Source organism: Hirundo rustica, chromosome 16 (genome assembly GCF_015227805.2).
Source record: "Hirundo rustica isolate bHirRus1 chromosome 16, bHirRus1.pri.v3, whole genome shotgun sequence".
Lineage (NCBI taxonomy): Eukaryota > Metazoa > Chordata > Aves > Passeriformes > Hirundinidae > Hirundo > Hirundo rustica.
In genome coordinates, this window is record NC_053465.1 from 2,289,843 (window position 1) to 2,311,257 (window position 21,415).

General features: G+C 47.8%; 1 protein-coding gene across 1 annotated transcript; it reads left to right on the plus strand.

Moving 5' to 3' along the window:
* The first annotated feature begins 15,947 nt into the window (after nucleotides 1-15,947).
* On the plus strand, nucleotides 15,948-19,929 carry MC3R (melanocortin 3 receptor). The gene has a single exon (XM_040079978.2). The coding sequence runs from the start codon at nucleotides 16,193-16,195 to the stop codon at nucleotides 17,294-17,296; it is 1,104 nt and encodes a 367-aa protein (XP_039935912.1). The 5' UTR covers nucleotides 15,948-16,192; the 3' UTR covers nucleotides 17,297-19,929.
* Nucleotides 19,930-21,415: the final 1,486 nt, after the last annotated feature.

A 21,415-nucleotide genomic window follows, 5' to 3' on the forward strand; every position in this document is an offset into this window, starting at 1 on the left:
TACAAACAGACTGTGGGTTTGCTGATGAATGAAATTGGATGTTGAGAGATGAAAGAAAGGATGGGGAAAACCCGTAAATTCCATGAGAAATGAAAATTAAGAGGGGAGTTATACGTTAAAGGGGAATTTTAGGTCTTAGGCGTTTCGGGGAGTCTGTACCTCTCAAGTACCTCAGCCAATGGGGAAAAGAGATGGAAATGAGGCCGGGGAATTGGGATAAATAGGAGGCTGTGTCCTCCAAAATCTGAGAGACCCCGGGGGAAATGCCCCATGGCCTCTCCCTTCATTCAAATAAAGTAAAAGGACTCTTCTGTCTCCTTTTTGGACATAGACCTCTGGTGTTTGTGGATTAATTTTCCTAACAAAAGGATCAGCTCGGCGTTAATTGTTGCTTTACAGAGAACTGGTTAATTTTGGGGGGTTAATCTGACTGAACTTCGCCCTGCCTGCAGGCTGGACGTGTCATTTCAGTGATTTTAAAGACAACAGACACAATCTGGATTGCCTGAAAGCTCCAGCCTGGTGTTGTTAACTTCCCCTTCCTAATTTATTCGCTTTCACCAGGCTTGAACTCGGCCCAAAACGCGCTGGGTGCTCCCAGATTTTTCCGGGGGAGTTTCCTCCTAGGACTGGGTTGTCTGAAAGGCCTTCAGCTTTAATTTCCATGAAATCTCAAGCCAGGTGACTGATGTGGTATTTTTATGTGGCAATGCCATCTTTTGTAGCCAGGCCTAGAGACAGGCTAATCTCATTTGTCAAACAGAGCTGCTATTCATCAGGTAAATTATCCATCTGGAATAATGTTTTGCATTACTTTTGCAGATCCATATCTGGCCGAATAGCATCTGTCAACATTTATTCAAAGAAGAAGGGATTCATCAAACAGGAGCTTGATTTCCCTGAAAACATTGGAAATTCTGCCCCTTCCAGAAGGAGCTGGAGGAACACAGAGATATTTTATCGTAATTTATTTCTTGCTGGTATAAAGGCATGGAGTGATTGATTATAACAACATAAAAATCTCAAGGAACAGTTCTCAAAGACATGGAGATATAAGCTGGTGCCCAGTGACGTGTCCACAGCACAGTTACAGTGCCAACAATTTTAACTCTTTTCAGTACTGAAAATATCACCACACTGAGGAATCTCAAAGCCTTAACGTTTCTTAAAATTCCCACTGTAAATAAATGACATTTTATAGGTCTCACATGAGGCAAAAGCTTCAGATTCTCCCTCAGCCACCAGCACAGACCCTCCTGCTCCATCAGCTCTGAGAGCTCCTCGGGAAGTGACACTCGGAAAGTAATCTCACTGTGAAAATCCAGGATAAACTGAGTGGTGCTGCTTGTGCAGGAGCCTGGATTCGTTTTGTGCTGTTCCCTGTCTCACCAGTGATCTGCTGGAGGACTGGAGAATACCTTTGGTACATTTGCAGACTTTGACGGGAGGCTGGAAAGAACCGCGAGGGAAACTCAAATTCCAAACAACCTTGACAAACGAGAGCAGCAACGATCTATAATTCAGCAAGGAGAGGAACAAAAAAACAAACAAACAAAAACAAACAAACAAACAAAAATCTGGATGTTCAGCAGGAACTGCCAGCTTCAGCAGCTCTGGCTGAAGAATGTATTTTTTTGCAGGAAAAGCCCAGGAGTTTGAGCAGCTTGCAAAGTGACAGCAGCTCCCAGCATGGTGCTGTTGCAATAACAGGGAATTTCCCTCGGGGAGATTCCTGACAGCAGCAAAACACTGAAATAAGAGTGCTGAGCGCTGACAGAGGATTCTGCTGGAACGGGGGGAGAAGATTTCCACGCCTCCAGAAAAGAGCTGGGTGAGTCCAGCTCAGGATAATGGGAGCAATCAGAGCTTTGGGAGAACGGGATCTCCAAGGGCAGGATCGGGATTTCAGGCTGCAGGTTCACCAAGAGCTGCTGCCAGAAGGGAGGGAGCAGGAGGCTGTGGTGGGGTAGGGAGAAATACCAGAGAGGTCACAGCAAAAGGGGCTCTGCTGAGATGTTTGGAAAACACGAGGATACACTGAGCCATCCAGGGAAAATTACAGAGTCTCCCCCCACTAAACATCCCTAAATAGAATTAAACAAATGCTTTGGGCCATGTCTAACCTTGTTTTGCACTTTAATTCAGCCCAAGCCTGCGAAGAACTGAAGGTTCCTCTGCTTCTCCTTCTCCAGGGGAAAGGGGCAGGAAGAGATTTAAAAACTTTGAAAAACTCCATCCAGCCCATGAGCTTTAATTTCCAAGGCAGAGATGTTTCCTGGAAATCTCCTCCAGGCACCATGTGCTGATTGTCAGAACCTGCCTCAGCATCACCACAGTCTATGGCCTGAATATTGTAAATTAGACTTGATTTCAAAACAGTATTTAAGCGTGAACTCACCCAGCAACCTCTTGGGGTGCTGAGGTACAGTTTAGATGCTCTGCTACAAAATGGACTGGAATAGAATAAAGAAGGTGGCTCACACGGGAGCATTTCGGTTTGCTACTAAAACAACAACATTCTGTGTCTTTAGCAATGGCAATTAAAATAATCCACAGCGATAAAATTAAACAATAATTAAAATAATCCACAGGAGTACCAGGGATTATCGTGTTTGCTTATTAACGTGAGAGGGAAATTAATTCTGCGAAGAAACAAAGATCGCTGGGCCACTTAGCAGTGACATCTAATTATCTTGGAGAAAAACACGCGTCCTTCTGCTCACAGGCTCACGATCTCACCTCGTGCCCTCGTGTCTCGTAAAAGAAAGATTCATTCCAAGCAAGAATGGGGCTGCTCAAATTCTTCAGTGCTGCACAGGAGATTTCATTCTGCTGGAGGTTTATTGAATCCCACTGAGCTAAGCAGGAGGTGTGAAGAGCAGCACTCATTTCATGCACCTTGAAATGAGGATCCAGGGTCTCCGTGAGTTTCACGTTAACTGCCTGGAACATTTAATGAACAAACCTTTCGTTGTGTTCTGATCAAAACATGGGCTAGGAGCTTGTAAAAAAAAAAAAAACCAAACCCCAAAGAGCATAAATCTGCTGATGTATCTTTTCCAACCTGACTTTTCCCCAGGATTCTGGGTTGTTAATAAATCACCCCAGCAAAATATTGAGATAAATTTCCCCTTATTCATCTCCTCCTGAGCTCCAACAGATTCAGCAGGATGTGATCCTTGTCTGTGTAAATGGTTTTGTTCTGTTCTGAGTATTTGCCTGAAAGAATACACCATGTTTTCCAAACGGGCAGATTCCCCAGGATCAGCTACCTGGACATCTCTTTAAGCTGAGTCTTAAAGTCAGGAGAGAATTTCTTTTTAAAAAAAAAAGAAAAAAAAAAGGCTTGGGAATATTCATTGTGCTCCCAGTTTCAGGAATTTGGGCAATACTGAGGATGAGACGGGACACATGGAGCTCCAAATGGCTCAGGAGAAGGGAATTCAACTGAATTCCAGTAAATTCAGCTTTGTCTGGGTGATGAGCAGGACACACCTCAGGATGTGCCTCAGCCCCAGCCCCCAGGCCACCAGAGCTGCTGCCAAGGCTGGGTGCACCTTCACAAACACACAGATCAGAAAATATGGAATTGTTTGGCCTCATTTAAACAGAACTGATCCCTTGGAAAGCATACAGAGAAAATCCACTTTAAGCTACCTTAGAAAAGACCAGGGAAATGTAAAAAAAAAAAAAAAAGAGGGGGAAAAAAAATCAATCACCTAAGAGAGGTGGCCTTTAGGAAAAAGTCCAGTGAAAATGGAAGGGTAAATCCATGGGGATAAAGCACTTTAAAGCAGTTGATTAAAGTAAAGCAGGGTGGAAAAGCAGAAGGTCTGATCTTGCACCGTGATCTTATCAGCTCTCAGATGAAAAAGCCTCAGGAAGACATAAAGTCAGCTCTGCAGGGGAGTTCAGAAGAAGTTTAAAACTCGTTTTTCTCAGGCTCTTTGTGGGTATTTTGGTGCTCATACGAGCTGCGCTCCGTGCATGTGCTTTACTGCAGGGGGTGAAAATCAGTGAGAAGTGGCACCATCTGGCCGTGGTTTCCTGTTTGCTGGTTCTCATCCGTGTAAAGCCCTCTCTGGTAACAAACGTTTGGTTTTTTCCACATCTGCGCTGCCCCCGACCTCCCCAGCAGTGAGAGAGGGAAGGTGAGAGATGGATGAGCTGCCTGTGTGCCAGAACCACCCCAGCACGGGCAGCAGGGAAAGGATGAACCCCTCCAGGGCTGGGATTGTGCCTTTCCAACCCCTCCGGCACCAACAGCTGCTCCAGAGAGATCTCAGCACCTCAGCACCTCCTGACAGCTCTGCCAGACGGGAGCTGTGCCTTTATTGCACTTCAGGAGGACAAATCGGGGTCTGCCAAGCTTTGTTCAGTTTTTGGATCACCTGTCCTTGCCCTGCTCCAAACCCTCCTCAGAGCAAGGGTGAGCAGGTGACCACAGGCAGCCCCTGCCCCTTTTTGTCCCTGTGACCAACCAAGGAGCCAGAAATAGGTTTTCCTCCTCGTTTGTGTGATTGCTCTGGGGTTTTCCAGAGCCTGCCCTAGCAAGTCTCTCCCTTGAGGGACAGAACCGAGCAAGCAGGTCTGGATCTCACCCTCTGCCAGCCAGGAGAACTCAGACCCTGCACACAACGCAATCCTCCTTTTCCCTGACTGCTCTTTTCCCTCTGCCAATCCCATCAGCTGTCCCAGTCAGAGAGGAGCTCCCCACAACCCAGCTCTCCAGGTGCCAGACTCCCAAATATGTGCAAATATCGAAAGGAGCAGAGTGCTCCGAGTCTGCGTGTGGCGGGCGCTCAGACACGTCCGCACGCTGATGTATATTCAATCCTGGCAAATCAGTCACCTCAGATTCCAGCAGGATTATCAAAAGACTGCTTCTGCCCGCAATATAAAGCACTTTTCCTCCCCTCCAATTACCTTATGGAAATTTTTAGCACAGATAATATAAAGTGTTAATAAATCCTCTCTAGCATGGCAAGAGAAAGACGGATTTTGTCTCCTCGTATCAGGAAAACTCCGCACGTTTCTGCTTTCTCAGGAATAAAGCACGGAAAAATATTGTCTCCTACACAGCTTCTGCAAACACTCTGTGATGTATGAGAGCAGGCTGAGCTCGTATCACATAATGGTCCATTACATCAAACCCTACTGCAAACTCCTGGCCAATAAAGCACCGAGTCATTCCCAGTTTCTGATAAACCATCTCCAGCTACGCACAACCAGCAGCGCTTCCACAGCAGCCCACAACTCCTCCTGCCTTTACCTGCGAAAAAGTGTCTGCTGCTCTGGTGTTATCCATGTCTGGGGAAATTCTCTTTGTTTCATCAGTGTCCCACGGGGTGGCAAAGAGCAGCTCACGCACGAGTCACACCTGCTCCTCCACGGCGTGCTGCTCCTTCTCGCCTCTGCCCCTCTCTCTTATCAAACCTTGCAGCCAATGGCTTTTATTAAGTGTTACTTCCTTTTATGCTGAGAGCTGAAAGAAACAATAATGGCGCTTTGCTTCCTCATGGCAGCTCTGTGGAAAGGCCAAAAAAAACCCATGTAGAAGTTGTTTGCTTTTCCCGAACTGATATTTATGTTCCTGTGACTTCCTGAAATCACCGAGCCCTGAATACTGAAATTATGATTTATTATTATTTATTATGATTAATATTTATTACTATTTATTAGTATTATTACTATTTATTAAGATTTATTACTATTTATTACAATTTATTACTATTCATTACTATGTATAACTATATATTACTATTTATTACAATTTATTGCTATTCATTATTATTTATGACTATGTATTACTATTTATTACGATTTATTACACTGCAGCTGTCTGAACGCCCAGTATGTGCCAGTTCCCAAATAAATTCCATGCTGAATGTAAGGAGGTTTGCCTGAGGAGCTGCAAACACAGTGCTCAGCGTTCCCAGCAGTTTTTTTAATGCCCAGCAGCGATTTTAACACCTCTCCAAACTCCAGCATGGATTTCTGCACGGGAGCACGAAGGCACCTGCAGCTCAGTGCACAGGATTCCTCTAAAGACAAACAGCATTTTAAACTTTTCCTTTGCTCTCTGTACTGGAGGAGAGAATTGTGGTTAGGAGAGGGAATCACGGGCAAAGCATTCCCGAATTCCAACAGCCCTGACAAGAATTGCTCAGCAGCCGCAGGGGAACACCCCGTGGGCTCCTCACCTTTGTCTGGTGACTCCTGCAGCATCACGAGCCCCTGCCAGAACCAGCCTGGGGACTGAGAGCTCTGAGGAGGCGCGGCTGGGAAGGTGAACTCTTCACGCTTTGAAGCTTCTGCTCCTCCAAGCAGAGGCGGAGGAGAAAAATCAAGAGCTCTGAGACATCGATGCAAAGCAGGGTTTTTAAGAAGCAACAGGAATTGAAAACGTTTGGGGTCAGTGATGGGTGTCCTTCCCCTGCTGCTCTGAAAGCAGCTCTTTAACAGAAACAAGGAAGGGAGCTTTTGTCAGAGGGGCAGAGCAGGTGCCACTGGATCCCTCTGAGCCCAGGGTGGGCTCAGCCTCGGCCCCCACAGGCACAAATCCATCGGTGCCAGAGCTCTGGGACGAGAAGTGGGAGAGAAAGGATTAGGAATGAACTCTCCCAGATCACCCGAGGCACTGGAAATTAAATGGAAGGTCGACACATGCTGATATCCACAGGGCTTAATCCTGTGAACTGTAAGTCAGTAAGTCTTTGAAGGAGTGTTAGCTAAACACAGCCAATAATGTAACAGGGCTTGGCTAAATCCGAGTCTTCTGAGGAAATATTTAATAAAAGATTGTCTTTCAATGCCCTCAGTTCTGACTGCTCTATGTCCAGCATGTGACAAATGGAAATTTTTCACTAAGCTAGGAAAAGGATTCGTGGGAAGCACAGTTCTTTGACAGCTATCTGAAGCCATTTGGTTAAAATAAAATAGCAACTAATTCACTCAGAATCCCATTTCTAGTACTGGCCTGCTCCTCCTGAGAACCCTCAGCCCTTGAGGAACTACGATTTTCTTTTTAAATTAAAGGATCCCAGGGAGCTTCTCTTTGTGACGTGATTCTAGCAGCACAGAGCATTTCAGGATGGGAAAATGAGAGGTTTGTCTCACACAGAGATGTGAGAGGGTCTTTTCCCCTCTGCACGTCCTGTAAGTCTGGGAGAAACCAGGCGATCAGAACAGAGATCAATTGCTACTCTTGGAGCAAACATTTTCAATTAATCTGAAGCCATTAATTACACCTTCCTTTAATAAAGGCTCCTTTTTTTTGTTTCTGCTCTCAGTGAATCGACTCCAGCGAGTGCCAGAATCACGTGCTGCAGCAAACACAGGGAGAATTCCCTGCTGGAACAAAGCACCCTCCAGTGGGGATGTAAATTATGGGGGAAAGGGCTTGGGATCCAAGAAGAACAAGAACTCTTTGTGCATGGTCTCAGCAGTGCACGAGGTGAAGGGTTTGGACCAGCAGAGCAAGTTTTGCTGTAGGAAAACATCAGCTCTGCTCAGCCTGGGCTGGGACACTTCCCAGGGCTTCTCTGGCACCCTGTGCGTGGCCTCACCACCCTCAGAGGGAGGGCTTTATCCCCAATATCCCACCAAACCCTGCCCTGTGGCGGTCTGAAGCCATTCCCCGTGTCCTGTCCCTCCATCCCCTGGAAATCCTCTCTCCATCTTCCCTGCAGCTCCTTCAAGCACTGGGAGATCTCAGTGAGGTCACCCCAAAGCTTCTCCAGGCTGAACATTCCCAATTCTCTCCTTGAACATTACATTTTTTTTTTAGGCCAAAAAGACTGGGTTCTCTCAGATTTGCTCACAGAGATTCTGAACACCTTTTCCCAAACCTTTTCCCTTCCAGCCACGAGGTGTGAGCATCCTCTCCAACCTCCTGGTGTCTGATATCTCACTGCCCTGCGAGCGACTCCTCAGGACAGAACCAAATTCCCCACCTGCTCTCCAAAACTCTCAACCCCAAAGAGTTTTCCTTTATCACCTTGTGGATAACCACGTGTGGAATCATTGTTCTGGGCTTTTTTTGTGGAAGTTAGAGGGAAAAAAAAAATAAACCTAAACCTATGACCGTTATGTTTTCAGTCAACCTAAATGTGTTTAATGGGCAGAAGTCTATTTTCCATTTAATTAAAGAATTTTCCTAAACCTTTTCACACCTAAGAAAAGAACATCACGAAATAAGCTATTCCAGGTTAAAAAATGAGAGCGGAGTGGAATTGTTCTGTAAATAAATAAGTGAATAAATACAGCATGAACTTCACAGACACATTTTTGCCTCTCACTCAAGCATGAAAGTTCCAGCAGGGCCGGAATGCTCCCACAAAGTATTTCAGAGGTGAAAAACAAAGGCTTCCCCTGCAAACTCGCTTCACCTGAAAACTGCTGCCTAAACCTGTTCTGTGAAAGGGATCTTTCTTTTTCTTTCTTTCTTTCTTTCTTTCTTTCGTTCTTTCTTTCGTTTCTTTCGTTCTTTCTTTTCGTTCTTCTTTCTTCTTTCGTTCTTTCTTTCTTTCTTTCGTTCTTCCTTCCTTCCTTCCTTCCTTCCTTCCTTCCTTCCTTCCTTCCTTCCTTCCTTCCTTCCTTTCCTTTCTTTCTTTCTTTTTTTCTTTTTTCTTTTTTCTTTTCCCTTTTTCTGTGAAAATGGTGCTGAAACAGGGAGGAAGTCAGAGCTCCTCGTGACTCCATGAGGGTTTGACCTCAGCGTTCCTCCTCATTTCACACGATGGAGATTCCAACAAGATCTGAACAAAATCCAAGCAGACAGGTTTAGAAAGAAGCCCTGCTCCAGGAGGTTCTGCTTTTTCTGCTCCCTCAGTGCTGGTCTAGCGCAGAAATTGATGGAAATTCCAGCAATTTCCACTTGGTCTAATTTTAATTCTGGTTTTAAGCAAGGAAAATGTTGATGCACAACAGTTTGTGCTACACCGAACTGCATTAAATGCATTAAATGCAAGGGATGAAAGAGAGGGGGGAAGTGTGAGAACAGAAGATGAGTAATTTAAAATTAAAACTTCTGTAAAACTAAAATCAGGTCGAGGGTGACATCTAGTGATGCCCAGTGCAAATTCTGTCCATTTTTGCAGCACCCTCAAGCAGGGTGAAAATAAACTTTTACCATGTTTCACCAGATACACCATAAGAGAAATATTTTCCCATACAACGTGAGTTCAAATTTTTTGGGGGTAATACGAGACGATTTTTAAATTAATTCAGTGTTTTGAATGCATAATGGGAGAATCCATAAAAGGAAAACAAAAAAGGTAGGAGTTTGGAGGTAGAGCTATGACAATGCTTATTCCAATGAAGAGGTTGGTGCACAGTCAGGATGCTGCAAACACAAAGCCCAAACACCCCCCCAAATCCCCAGAATGACACTGAGGAGGAAAACAAAGGCATCTCGTGGTTAAGATAAAGGAATGAGGTACCCTGGCTTCGAATCTCAGCTCTGCACCACACAGTGCTAAAAGCATTGTTTATCAGTTTATTTTATCTTCTGACACTTAATTAGCCAGGGGAGGACCAATAACCCTCGAGGCAGGGGGTGAATTCACAGCAGCGAGGGATCTCTGGTGCCCTGTTAGCACAGAGCCTCTCCAGACCTCCCACACAAACCTCCCCAGCTGGCTCAAATAAAGAAAATCCTACCTGAAACTGCCTCTATATGTTGTATCTAGACACGCCTACAGTGCATATATATTAAAAAAATTATTATTAACTAATAGATAATAATCAATAACTAAATATAATAATAGAGCACAGGTTCAAAGAGGGGATTGAGGAGGAGTAGGAGGGGGTTGAGGGTTCACTCTGCAATCGTTTGTGGAGCCGTGACACAAAACCCTTCTGTGAACGAGAGAGGCCCTCAGGTCAGGCTTGATTGCTTGGGGTTCTGGCACCTGCGTCCTCCAAGGCTGCAAAACATTTTGGGAGATTTCCAAGCAGCCACAAAAGTGTGAAATGGGCCGTGATTCCATTATTTCTGCCGTCAGAAGCGGTGCAGGGTGAGTGACAGATGTCAGCTTTTCATCACAACCCCTTCCCTGGTCAAGACAATATTCAGAGCAAACAAAACCTCAAACCTCAGCTTCTCCTTTTGTGCCAAGCAGGGAAATGTGCCATTCAGCAACACCCACCCATAGATTGTTATTAAACTCAAAGTTGAGTGAATAACCTTGTACACTTCAACTGAAAAGAAATGCTAGAATAACCAGCAGCCACTTCTGTTTTCCATAATAAATTCATACAAGGTTACATGAATCACGTTGGCTTTCCAGATCTATTCTGCTCTCTAAATCAAGACGTTCTGTTTCTGACAGAAAATATTCTGTGTTGACACTATGGAGTCTGACGTTGCTCAAAACACCTGGCTCACTTTGCAAACCACAGAATCTGGAAAAGGGAACCTCTCTAACCCTGAAGAGCATTTAAATCCCATTTTATTGTTGAGGAGCAACATTTTGGAGGGCAGTGAATTCCTTGTTATCCCCAAACCACAACAAATTACCAGCCCCTCTCTGTTCTAGAAGTTATTTGCAAAAACAATGCAGATAAAAGCACTGAAGGTAGAATTTTTACAACCATAGGACACCATCTTCCACACACAAAAAAAACAGAGCAGGAAACCCTGGGAGAAAATTAGAAAGGCAGAAGTTAGACCTAGCTGATAAATGAAATTAGGGTTGGCTCTGGTTGTGGGGCTTTTTTTCTGTGCTTCTTCTCTGGAAAGCAGCAACACTGGACTGCAAGTGCTGCAACAAACCGAGGAGCTTTGAGCATTAGCAGAACAATTTGTCCCCAATATCCATCCATCCATCCATCCATCCATCTATCCATCCATCCATCCATCCATCCATCCATCCATCCATCCATCCATCCATCCATCCACAGCACCTGACAGCTCAGTAAAATCATCTTTAAAGCTTGCCAGCCTCCAAAATCCTTCAGTTCTCCCTGGCCCAGGAATGAGGTCAGGTTTGAAAATCCCAAATTCACCCAATCCTCAGCCCCAGCAGCGCAGGGCAGTGAGATTTCTGAAGTTTCCAGGGAGGTCAGGAAGATATTCCAGGGATGTTTGGGGCTGGTGAAGCTGAAGAGCAGAATGCAGCTGGCTCAATCACGTCTGCTTGTCTCTCACTCTGTAAATGAGAGAACAAAACTGACACTGAGCATTATTAGTCTAAAGCACTTTAAATCCCTTTAACGTGAAAAGCATCTGCAGGTGCTGCTGAGTGTTTTGCAATCAGGTCTGCTTTGTCTCCTTTCACCCAGGGATGAGAAGGAAAATTGCCCAAAATGTCCCAAAGTTGAGTCTGTTTAAATTAACCTTTTAACTGGCTGAAATTACAGAGATCCTCATCCGAAAGCCTTCTCACTGCAATCAGGATTTCGTGCTCCTCCTCCTCACTAATCGCAGCTTGGCTGCTGCCTCCCCCCTTGCAGTGCTGGTGCTTTCGCTCCAGCCAGGGCTGAAGGGAAATTCGGTGGATAACATCCCAAAGGATGCAAACTCCTGGTGCTTGGCTTCAGCAGGATTTACTCTTCCAGTCTCAAAACCTCTGCCAGCAGTGTGGTGCAGATAAATTTAACTTCCACTGACCTCAGCTGATGTCAGATCCATTCTTGCCCCAGACTGGAAAATAACATTTTTAGCTACAGGCATGACTGGGAGCTGTAGGAGCTACAACATCTTGGAAGAAGACCATGGAAATCTTTCCATTATTATATCCAATACCCGATGTTGCAAGAGATCCTGAAGCCTGACAGGACTCTGACAAGACAAAAATTGCTCTTGGAAAGTTCTTACCTCCAGACTTTGAAGGAAATCACAGCATTCCAGTAGATGGAAGGTAATCACTCACGTCTTTACTTAGGGTCCCTCACAAGCCAGGTTCTTGTGAGGCTCCCAGTTCCAGATCTCTTAGAGTTTTATAATCATGAATTAGAAACCATTTTATATAATTTTATGTATTTTGTAATCATTTTATACGATCACAGGAAATGTCCCAAAGTGCGTTTCCGCTCTTTATTCTAACGAGTGGCCTCTCTGTGCTTCAGTGAAAATTGGTAAAGAGGTTTTTCCTTGAATTAAGTCAGCAGTCGAGCAGTTCGTGTTCCACAGGCCGTGTGCTGAGCCAGATCTGAAGTTTTGTTCATTTTGTTGAGTATTTTGTCAAGTATTCCATTATCAAAAACTTAAACTCTACTGAGGCAGCTCTTGAGCACTGAACAGCTCTGCAGGTCAGCAGAGCACCGAGCGACCTCCGTGAAGTGTCCAGGTGATGGATTCCAGCCCGTGTTTACAGATATTCCAATCAAATCCTCACTGCACCCTCCGGAAATGCGCATGCAATTCAAAACCAGCATAGCTTCCTCTGCTAAGAGGAAATATTTAATCTTTTAAGTCATTTTCTATGAAGAATAACACACAGGAAAGTTTTTCAAGAGGTCTTTCACTCACTGGTTGGGCTACTTGAAACTTCAGGACAACAACAATATCCTGCTGCATGGGAGAAACCATCTGCTTATTATCCTCTCATTTCCTTTAAAATTGCCACTTTTGCCTGGCAGGAATTGTTATTGAAAAAGAGTGAAAATAAAGGAAAGTGATACGCATTTATCAGCCATTATCAGCCTCGTCTCACGTTGAACAAGATTTTTCATACAACATCACAGGGGAATTCTCTCAGAAAACTCCATGATCCACATTTAGCAGGAAATGTCATTTTCTCTTTACTTTTCCCGGAAGATTAAATAGTTTCACCAGTGAAGAAACAGCTGAGGAATAACAGCCTTTTAAAAATAAACCAGCCTTGCTTTAACTGCTTTGTAAAACATGGCAGAGGTTCTTACCTGGGAAAATTGTTCATTTCTGCTGGTAGCTAAAGCAGCCAAACCTTTGCTTTGCCTTCATCACAGCCAATATTTCATTAACTGTGTTCATATCCTCTTATCTACAGCTTGTTTTTCTTAGAAAAGGAGTTATTTTAGGAAAAAACATGAACGAAAGTAATGTAGGAGGCATCACAATAAATCTAATTTCCACATTTAACCCATTTCATCTTTGTGGGCTTGGGGTGGGTCGTCCTGACATTTTTTTTTTTTTTAAGGGCTACTCATGATTCTTTAAAGGATCCATCTGCTGTGATTGAAGCACACAAAACTTTCATTAGAGATTCCTGGGCTAGATAATAATTTCAAGTTTGGCAGCCTCAGACCGTGAAGGGCGGCCCTGGCGTGGGCAGAGAAGAGATGATGGCAGGGCTGGATCAGAGGCTGCAGCTGGAGGAAGGGAAAAGTCTGGCAGTGCAAAACCCTGACAAATCCACCTTTGAGCTCGGGAGCTCTCATCTCTTCTCATCTTTTCTCTCATCTCTTCTGGCCAGGAAAGGAATGGGAGTCAGGTCTTGCACATCCCTGGCAAGGGCACTGATCAGGAGCCCAGAATGCAGAACAGCACTGAGGCGTTTTCCTCTGAACACGCTCTCAAAGGATGAGAGTATTGCCAAATCTGGACCTGCTTCAACATCACTTCTATGGGGTTTTAAGTAATCACTACAGAAGCAGAGGGGGGGTGTTGTCCTCAGTAAATCTGTCCCAGTCAGAGAACAGGATTTGGCTGCAGCAGCCCAGCCGGGTGCTGGAGTTTGCACACAGAACCATCCCAGAGGTTTTCTATTTCCCAGCTAAGTGAGACCTTGAAGCCCATCTCCAGAACCGACCTCCAGTAAATCACTCTGGAGGCTGGAAAGCTCTCCTGCAGTCAGGACCAGTCTAGAGGTCAAGTAAAACAAACATAAAATATCACCCCTCGTCTCTATAAACTCCTGGGGGTGTGAAAACTCCTCCTAGGGAACACTCACAAGAGGGTGATTCTGGCAGCCAAACCCACGGAGATTCCTTTGCCACCTGCTTGATCACCACAGCTACGAGAGCCTGAGTCATGCCAGGTTTTTGAATCACACATTTCCTCTCCATCTGCAGGGAACAAAACAGGTCAGGGATTCTGGCCTGGAGGCTGAAAGAACGAAACATGGGAAGGAGACACAATATTCTCGGTGGGGGAAACAGAGAGGGGATGAACAATGGTGCAGGGGAGGTTTTTCCGCCCAAGAACTCCTTCTCCCCTGGCTTTTGGCCCCAGGGCTGTGGGACTCGAGCGTGGCATGAGAGCACAGCCAGGAGGTGACCGCTGCGTGGCAGCCACAGGGACAGCAGCCAGGGACTTGTCCACACACCAGGGGATGGAAAAAAACCAACAGCTTCGGGGTTTGAGTCCAGGGGGTGAACAAGAACACAGCTGAAGGAGGACTCTGCTGCCAGGGTGTCACACAAACTCCAGCCTCCTATTTTTGGCACTTGATGGCAAAGCCGATAGTGCCATTAATCCACTCGGGTGTACAACGTTCACTTTCCACTTCCAGTTGCACCTCAGTGCAAATGGCAGCTCGCCCTGCTGTCACATGCCTTCAGAAATTCGGGATGCAACGCTTTCAATGACCCCTTGTCCCAGCTGGGAGGTCCTGCAGTGGCTTCTGAAGCAGTGTGCCACGAGGGATGGAGCATTCCGGGGTCGACGCTTACAGCAGTGGCACGGACACTGCTGAGGCTGCCCAGGGGCCCACGGCAGGGCTGGAATGAGAGGGGCCCAGCACTCCTGGGAAGAGTTTAATTGTGGGTGCCTCAAACAGGAGTGCCCCTCCATCAGCAGGAAATCCAGGAGGGTGCTGCTCCCCGGGGTGGGCTGTGCTTCGTCCTCGCCCTGGGGGGACGCAGCCTCCACCTGCCGCTTCACAAGAGAGCACAGAGCTGGCAGGGAGCTGCGCAAGATGGGCTCACCTAGAAAATCAACACCTCCAAGGGCATTTTCAGCCGTTCTGCCCAGAAATCCCCACTCTGGGTGCCCCCCATGGCCCCCAAAGAGCTGGCAGGAGGCACCGGGGCTCCTGCACAGAGCAGAGGTGGCTGCTCCGGGCTGGCGTCCAGACCTGCCGCAGCAGGGAATATCTGCTCCCCACCGTGGGATTGGAGACGGTGTGCTGGTGTAAGGTATCCGCTCTTACTCATCGCTGCAAATTTAGGGAGAGCCTAAGAGCCTTAAAACATTACCTGTGCAACTCGGTGGGCAAATGCCCAGCTAATTATTCACTTAAAAGCACTGCACTGAACACTGTCCTTGTAAAACTCTCACCTGGAGGTTAGATTGGAGAAGTGTTGCCTCTTGGTATTGCATTATGGGTGCGAGACAAGAATTGTGTGGGCTCAGTATGAAACTGGGAGAGATTTGTGACTTTATTAAGCTAACAAAGCTGCAAGAGAAGCCCCAGACATGAATATAAGCGACAGTGCGCTTGATTCCAAAGTGTTTCTGTGAAAACATGAGGCGGGAAGAGTTTAGACATCAACGAGTGCTTTTAAAAAATCAAACCGAGGAAACTGCAGCGCAGGAATATAGAAGGAATGAAGTGCAGGGGAAATCTGCCTTATGCTTGCCTGCTCATCTGTGATAAATGAAAACCTCCTCGGTCCTGCAGGGGTTTAAATGGCCACAATCCCGGTTAAAAACAGTCCCAGTGGCTACTCCGAGGTGCACGGGGGGTGTATGAGCACCCTGCCTGCCCCGAACCCTCCCAGCACCCGGCTGTCCGGAGCAGGCAGAAAGTTTTACCGGGTGAAAAATCCCGTTTTCCAGAGGAATTTTACGGCGAATCCATCCTGCTCGGCATCTGCAGAGGGCGCCAGACAGTCTGGGATGTGCCGGGATGCAGCTCCAGGTGCTCCGGCTGTCACTCACACAGGTGCTCGCTCTCCAATGGCCAATGCTCTGCTCGCAGGGTGAAGTAGGAGTTGGGTTTGGGTTTTTTTTATTATTTCTTGCATGTATAAATCGCTTAGTTCTCGTCTCCTTCCTTCCCAGTGAAAGAGCAGCAGATGCTTGGCGAGCCAGCTGCCCCGGCAGACGGGAGAGCTCCCTGCTTTTCAGCACCGGGAGAGCTGAACCCGGCGAGGTCCTGCTGCCGATTCTTCCCTGCAGAGAAAGCTGTCTGCTGCCTGCAGGCTTCGGAGCTCGCTTACTTCTGAAGGAGAGAGCAGCCTGGCATAAAATTCACTGGAACTGCAGACCGTGTGATGTCTGCACTTGCAAAACTGACTCAAGTCCTGCTTGGTTCCACCCCGTATGCACAGCAGCAGCTTGGAAGGACTTCTTTTCCTTTTTCTTTCTTTTTTTTTTTTTTCCTCTCTCTCTTTGAGCTGTGCTCTCTCAGGTCCACAATCACTGGTGAGCTCAGCTCCTTTGCTGACAATGAACACCACACGCGCTGCGTTCTCCTTTCAGCCCGTGCTGCTCAACGCCACCGAGGACTTCAACGACTCCATCCCCAGCAACAGGAGCGGCGACGGGTTTTGCGAGCAGGTCTTCATCAAAGCCGAGGTCTTCTTGACTCTGGGCATCATCAGCCTGCTGGAGAACATCCTCGTCATCCTGGCAGTGCTGAAGAACGGGAACCTGCACTCTCCCATGTACTTCTTCCTCTGCAGCCTGGCTGTGGCAGATATGTTGGTGAGCATGTCGAACGCCCTGGAGACCGTCATGATCGCCATCCTCAGCAACGGCTACCTGATCATCGGCGACCACTTCATCCAGCACATGGACAACGTGTTTGACTCCATGATTTGCATTTCTCTGGTAGCCTCCATCTGCAACCTCTTGGTCATAGCCATCGACAGGTACATCACTATTTTCTATGCCCTCCGTTACCACAGCATCATGACGGTGAAGAAAGCCCTGACCCTCATTGTGCTCATTTGGGTGGCCTGCATCATCTGCGGCATCATTTTCATTGCCTACTCGGAGAGCAAAACCGTCATTGTGTGTCTCATCACCATGTTCTTCACCATGCTGCTGCTCATGGCCTCGCTGTACGTGCACATGTTCCTCTTCGCCCGCCTGCACGTCAAGCGCATCGCGGCGCTGCCCGTCGAGGGCGTGCCCCCGCAGCGCACCTGCATGAAGGGGGCCGTCACCATCACCATCCTCCTGGGGGTCTTCATTGTCTGCTGGGCGCCTTTCTTCCTCCACCTCATCCTCATCATCTCCTGCCCCATGAACCCCTACTGCATCTGCTACACCGCGCACTTCAACACCTACCTGGTGCTGATCATGTGCAACTCCGTCATCGACCCGCTCATTTACGCCTTCAGGAGCCTGGAGATGAGGAAGACTTTCAAAGAAATCGTGTGCTGCTGCTATGACATGAGTGTGGGACAGTGCATGCTGTAGACACCTGGCCTTGGGTGGAAAAAACCACTCCACAGGGGTATAAATATAAATATAAATATAAATATATTTATGTGTGTATTGAGATACAGAGCAGCTCACTTTAAATGCAGTGCCTGAAGGAAGGGTGCAGGAAAGACAAAAGCCTCCTACGTGATGCCTTGTTTCCTACTTTTCGGAGTGGAAACCAGTTCTCGACTGAATGATCTGAAATTTTTTAAATAGTTACAATGGAAGGAAACCCAGGGTGGCTTTCAAAGCAGCTTCAAAAACCTACTGGGATAAATGAATCCTGAAAGGGAATGCCACCTTCTAGAGACCGAGATAATATTCCCTCTAGCATTCGTTTGTGCCCGTTGCTTTATCTCTGTGCCTCTGCCAACGAGCCGGTGTTTTCTGAAAGGTTTCATTAGTACCCTCTCTGGAAAGCTGTTTTTCCTGACACCAACAGGTAACAGCATTGTTCTACGCCCATGCCTCCACCTCTTAATGAAAGAATAGATTGACATTCCTGCTGCTTGCCATAAAGCAGCCTGAGTGCAATTTTCCGAGGGTGAAAGCAAACATTTCTCCTGCACTGAAATCAGTTATCACTACAGCATCAGTGACAGCGTGGCTTCAGCAGCTGCCTGAGAGGATTGACTCATGTGAAGGCTCTTGCCTTATTTATTGTCATATAAGAGTATTATATCCTTGAATTTTTAATTATTTTTTTAAAGCTGGAACGCCCCAATCAATGTAGTAATTGCTATATTTGTAAAAACTCACAGAAGCCTCCTTTTGATGAATCCTCGCTAATGAGATCCACGGATCTGAACATCAGAAAGAGCTAAAATGCAAAATTACTTTGGACGCAGCTTTGTGTAAAAGCTGCAGGGAATCCTTAGAAATGTCCACCCGAGCCGCTGGAAGAAATCAGATGTGCGTGGCAGAGAGGACTTTATCCGTTGAGAAATAAATGTCCTGGGGCAGTCTCTCCTTACTGCAGCCGTGCCCTGCGCACAGGGAAGTGCCAGGGTTGTGTGCCACCCTTTCCCAGCCCCGTGTGTACCAGGGTTGTGTGCCACCCTTTCCCAGCCCCGTGTGTGCCAGGGCTGTGTGCCACCCTTTCCCAGCCCCGTGTGTCCCAGGGTTGTGTGCCAGGGTTGTGTGCCACCTTTTCCCAGTCCTGTGTGTGCCAGGGCTCTGTGCCAGGGCTGTGTGCCACCCTTTCCCAACCCCGTGTGTGCCACCCTTCCCCAGCCCCGTGTGTCCCAGGGTTGTGTGCCACCCTTCCCCAGCCCCGTGTGTGCCAGGGCTGTGTGCCACCCTTCCCCAGCCCCGTGTGTGCCAGGGCTGTGCAAAGCAAGCCCCTGCAGCTGCTGCAGTTCAGTCTTTGCTCCCTGCCGGAGCGAACGCTGCAGGTGCCTCAAGCAGCGAGCGAGCAAAGGCTGCTGCAGCGCGTGCAGGACACGGGCAGGGGCAGTGGCACCGCCAGTGCCAGCCTGGAACGCTCTGAGCCATCCCAAAGGCTCCTCAGCACCTTCCTGGTACCCTGCTTTCAGGAGGGGCAGGGTCCCCAAACCCTCGGAGCTGTCTGACGCTTTCAAACATCTCGAAGATCTGGTTTGACCTAAACCTCTCTCTTTTATTCCCCCCACCTTCCTATTTTGTGTGGAGTTGCTGGGTTGATATTATTGTTGGGTTTTTCCTGGGACTCCCCTCTGCAGGGTGAGAAGCTGTTCATGCGCCCAGAGCTCCCCCAGCTCCCGTGGCCCCGGTTCTGCCCCGGCTGGTGCCGGTGTTTCGGTGCTGGTGGCTCCAGACGCAGCCCCGCTGCCCGTGGGGAGCTGCAGCTCGCACCCTGCACATCCTGGCCGTGCTGGATCCTCCCCATCCCACCGGGAACAGCCCCGTCTCCCGATCCGATGGGCTGCATCGTTCCCTTGGGGCCGAGAGCTGCCTCTCCCCGTGCTCCAGCCACACTCTGCCCCACCACAAACCAGCCTCACGTCCCCTCTTTCTCCTGCCCTCTGATCGCACCCAAAATTCCCTGAGTTCTCCCACTTCCTCCCACAGTCACACCCTGCAGACTCCCCCCTTCCCAACGCTCCCTCTGCCCCAACGCTTACCTATAACCCTTCATTTCAGAAAGGCTAAAGCTAAAAAAAAAAATAAAAAAAAATAAAGCAAATCCAAGGTCACTGTGGAGCAGAACAGGCACAAATGGAAATTCTCCCTGTTTCAAGAAGAGACCAAAGACTGGCAAAGCCAAATGCTTTCAGCTTTATCTGTGTGTCACAGCCCCCAGCTCAGCAGCGTTCTGTCCTCCCGGCCTGTCGCACTTTGCAGCAGCAGCTGTGGCACACGGAGGTGGAATCAGCAGGACTTGGGCGGTGTGCAAGGGCTGTGCCTGCCTCTTGTGAAAAGTCTCTGCTTTCTTTCGGTGTTCTGTATCTCTGCACGCTGCAGCTTGGTTTGCCACGATATTCTGCCTCAGGTTATTGTGTATTTAGCTCTTGTTGCACCTGATGTCCTACTTATCTCTCTGATGTCCTACTCTTTTCTCCTTTAAAAGCAATTTAAGCAGGACTGATTTGTACAGTGCTTTGCCTTTAAGCAAAACCTAATCTGCTGAATAAAACCTGGAGAGACCACTGAGAATCATGTTTGCTTCTGTCAGAGCACCGCATCACATCTGGGGGATCACAAAACTAGAAATAGAGTCCAACACTGGGAAAAAGCCTCTTAATCCAGAGAATTAGGGAATGGTTTGGGTTGGAAGGGTCCTTCATCAGGCAGCTCCAGCCCTGCCGTGGGCAGGGACAGCTCCCAGCATCCCAGGTTGTTCCTGGCCTGGAACTCTACGCTCTGCCCACAGATCCTCACAAAAAGGGGGGAAAAAATTCCAGACTGTCAGTCCCACGTGCAAACACGAGAGAATCCATAAAATCCCCCTGAAGGTGTCTCAGCCCTTGTGGCACGGGGCACAGCTCACCCAGGAGGTGGGGTGGGTTTGCTCAGCCCCAGGAGCACTCTCTCAGCTCTCAGCCCTGCTCTGGGATTCCGTGGTGCTCGGATCCAGGGCTGCAGGGTCTCAACAAGCCTGGCCCTGATGGGAGGGGAAAGAGGGGATGTCCGTGGGGCTGAACCCCACAACAGGAGAGAGTGAGAGAATACTCACAGCCACAGAGCCAGGGGAAGGAAAAGGGAAAAGGGAAGAGGGAAAAGGGAAAGGGAAAAGGGAAAAGGGAAAAGGGAAAGGGAAAGGGAAAGGGAAAGGGAAAAGGAAAGGGAAAAGGGAAAGGGAAAGGGAAAAGGGAAAAGGGAAATGGAAGGGGAAAGGAAGGGGAAGGAAATTGGAAAAGAAGGGTAAAGGAAGATGAAAGGAAGGGGAAATAGAGGGGGAAAGGAAGGGGAAAGCAAGGAAAATAGAAGAGGGAAAGGAATGGAAATGGAAGGGGAAAAGAAATGGGAAAAGAAGAGGAAAGGAAGAGAAATGGAAGGAGAACAGAAGAGGAATGGAAGGGGAAAGGAATGGGGAAGAACAGGGGAATGGAAGGGGAAAGGAAGAGGAAAGGAAGGGGAAAGGAAAAGGAAAGAAAGAGGAAAGGAAGAGGAATGGAAGAGGAAGGGAAGGGAAGAGCAGGGCTGCACTACAACCAGCAGATCTTTTGATGGACAGATCTCCTGACGAGAGGGGAGCCCTGGCAGCGTGCCCAGCCTCCCTGAGGGACACAGCTGCAGCAGGACTGATCCCAGAGACACAGCCCCAGCGGCAGTGCCCGCCCCAGCCCCATCCGCCAGCGCTGCACCCTCGGGTGTGCCCACAAACCAAAGGCAGGGCCCCTCTCGCCTGCTGCCAACCACAGCAACAATTCCAGCTGGGAATCTGCCCCTGGCTCCACTGCAGTGAAGAGCTGTCACCTGTAAACCAACGTAAAATCTCCTCATATTAAGAAATGTTTCTTCCTTGAGGAGAGTGCTGGGCTGAACAAAACACGTGCAGTTTCCCCCAGCAGGTCTAAGAAATGGCAGGCTGAAATTATATCTTTTGCATCTAAAGATATCATTATTATGGATTTATTGAGTCAGGTTTTCTGCAGGAAAATCAAGAAGTTCACAGACGCTGTAGGATTGCCG

Bases quoted from the DNA above. Each gene is read 5' to 3' on its own strand.
- MC3R (XM_040079978.2), top strand. From the start codon at position 16,193: ATGCACAGCAGCAGCTTGGAAGGACTTCTTTTCCTTTTTCTTTCTTTT.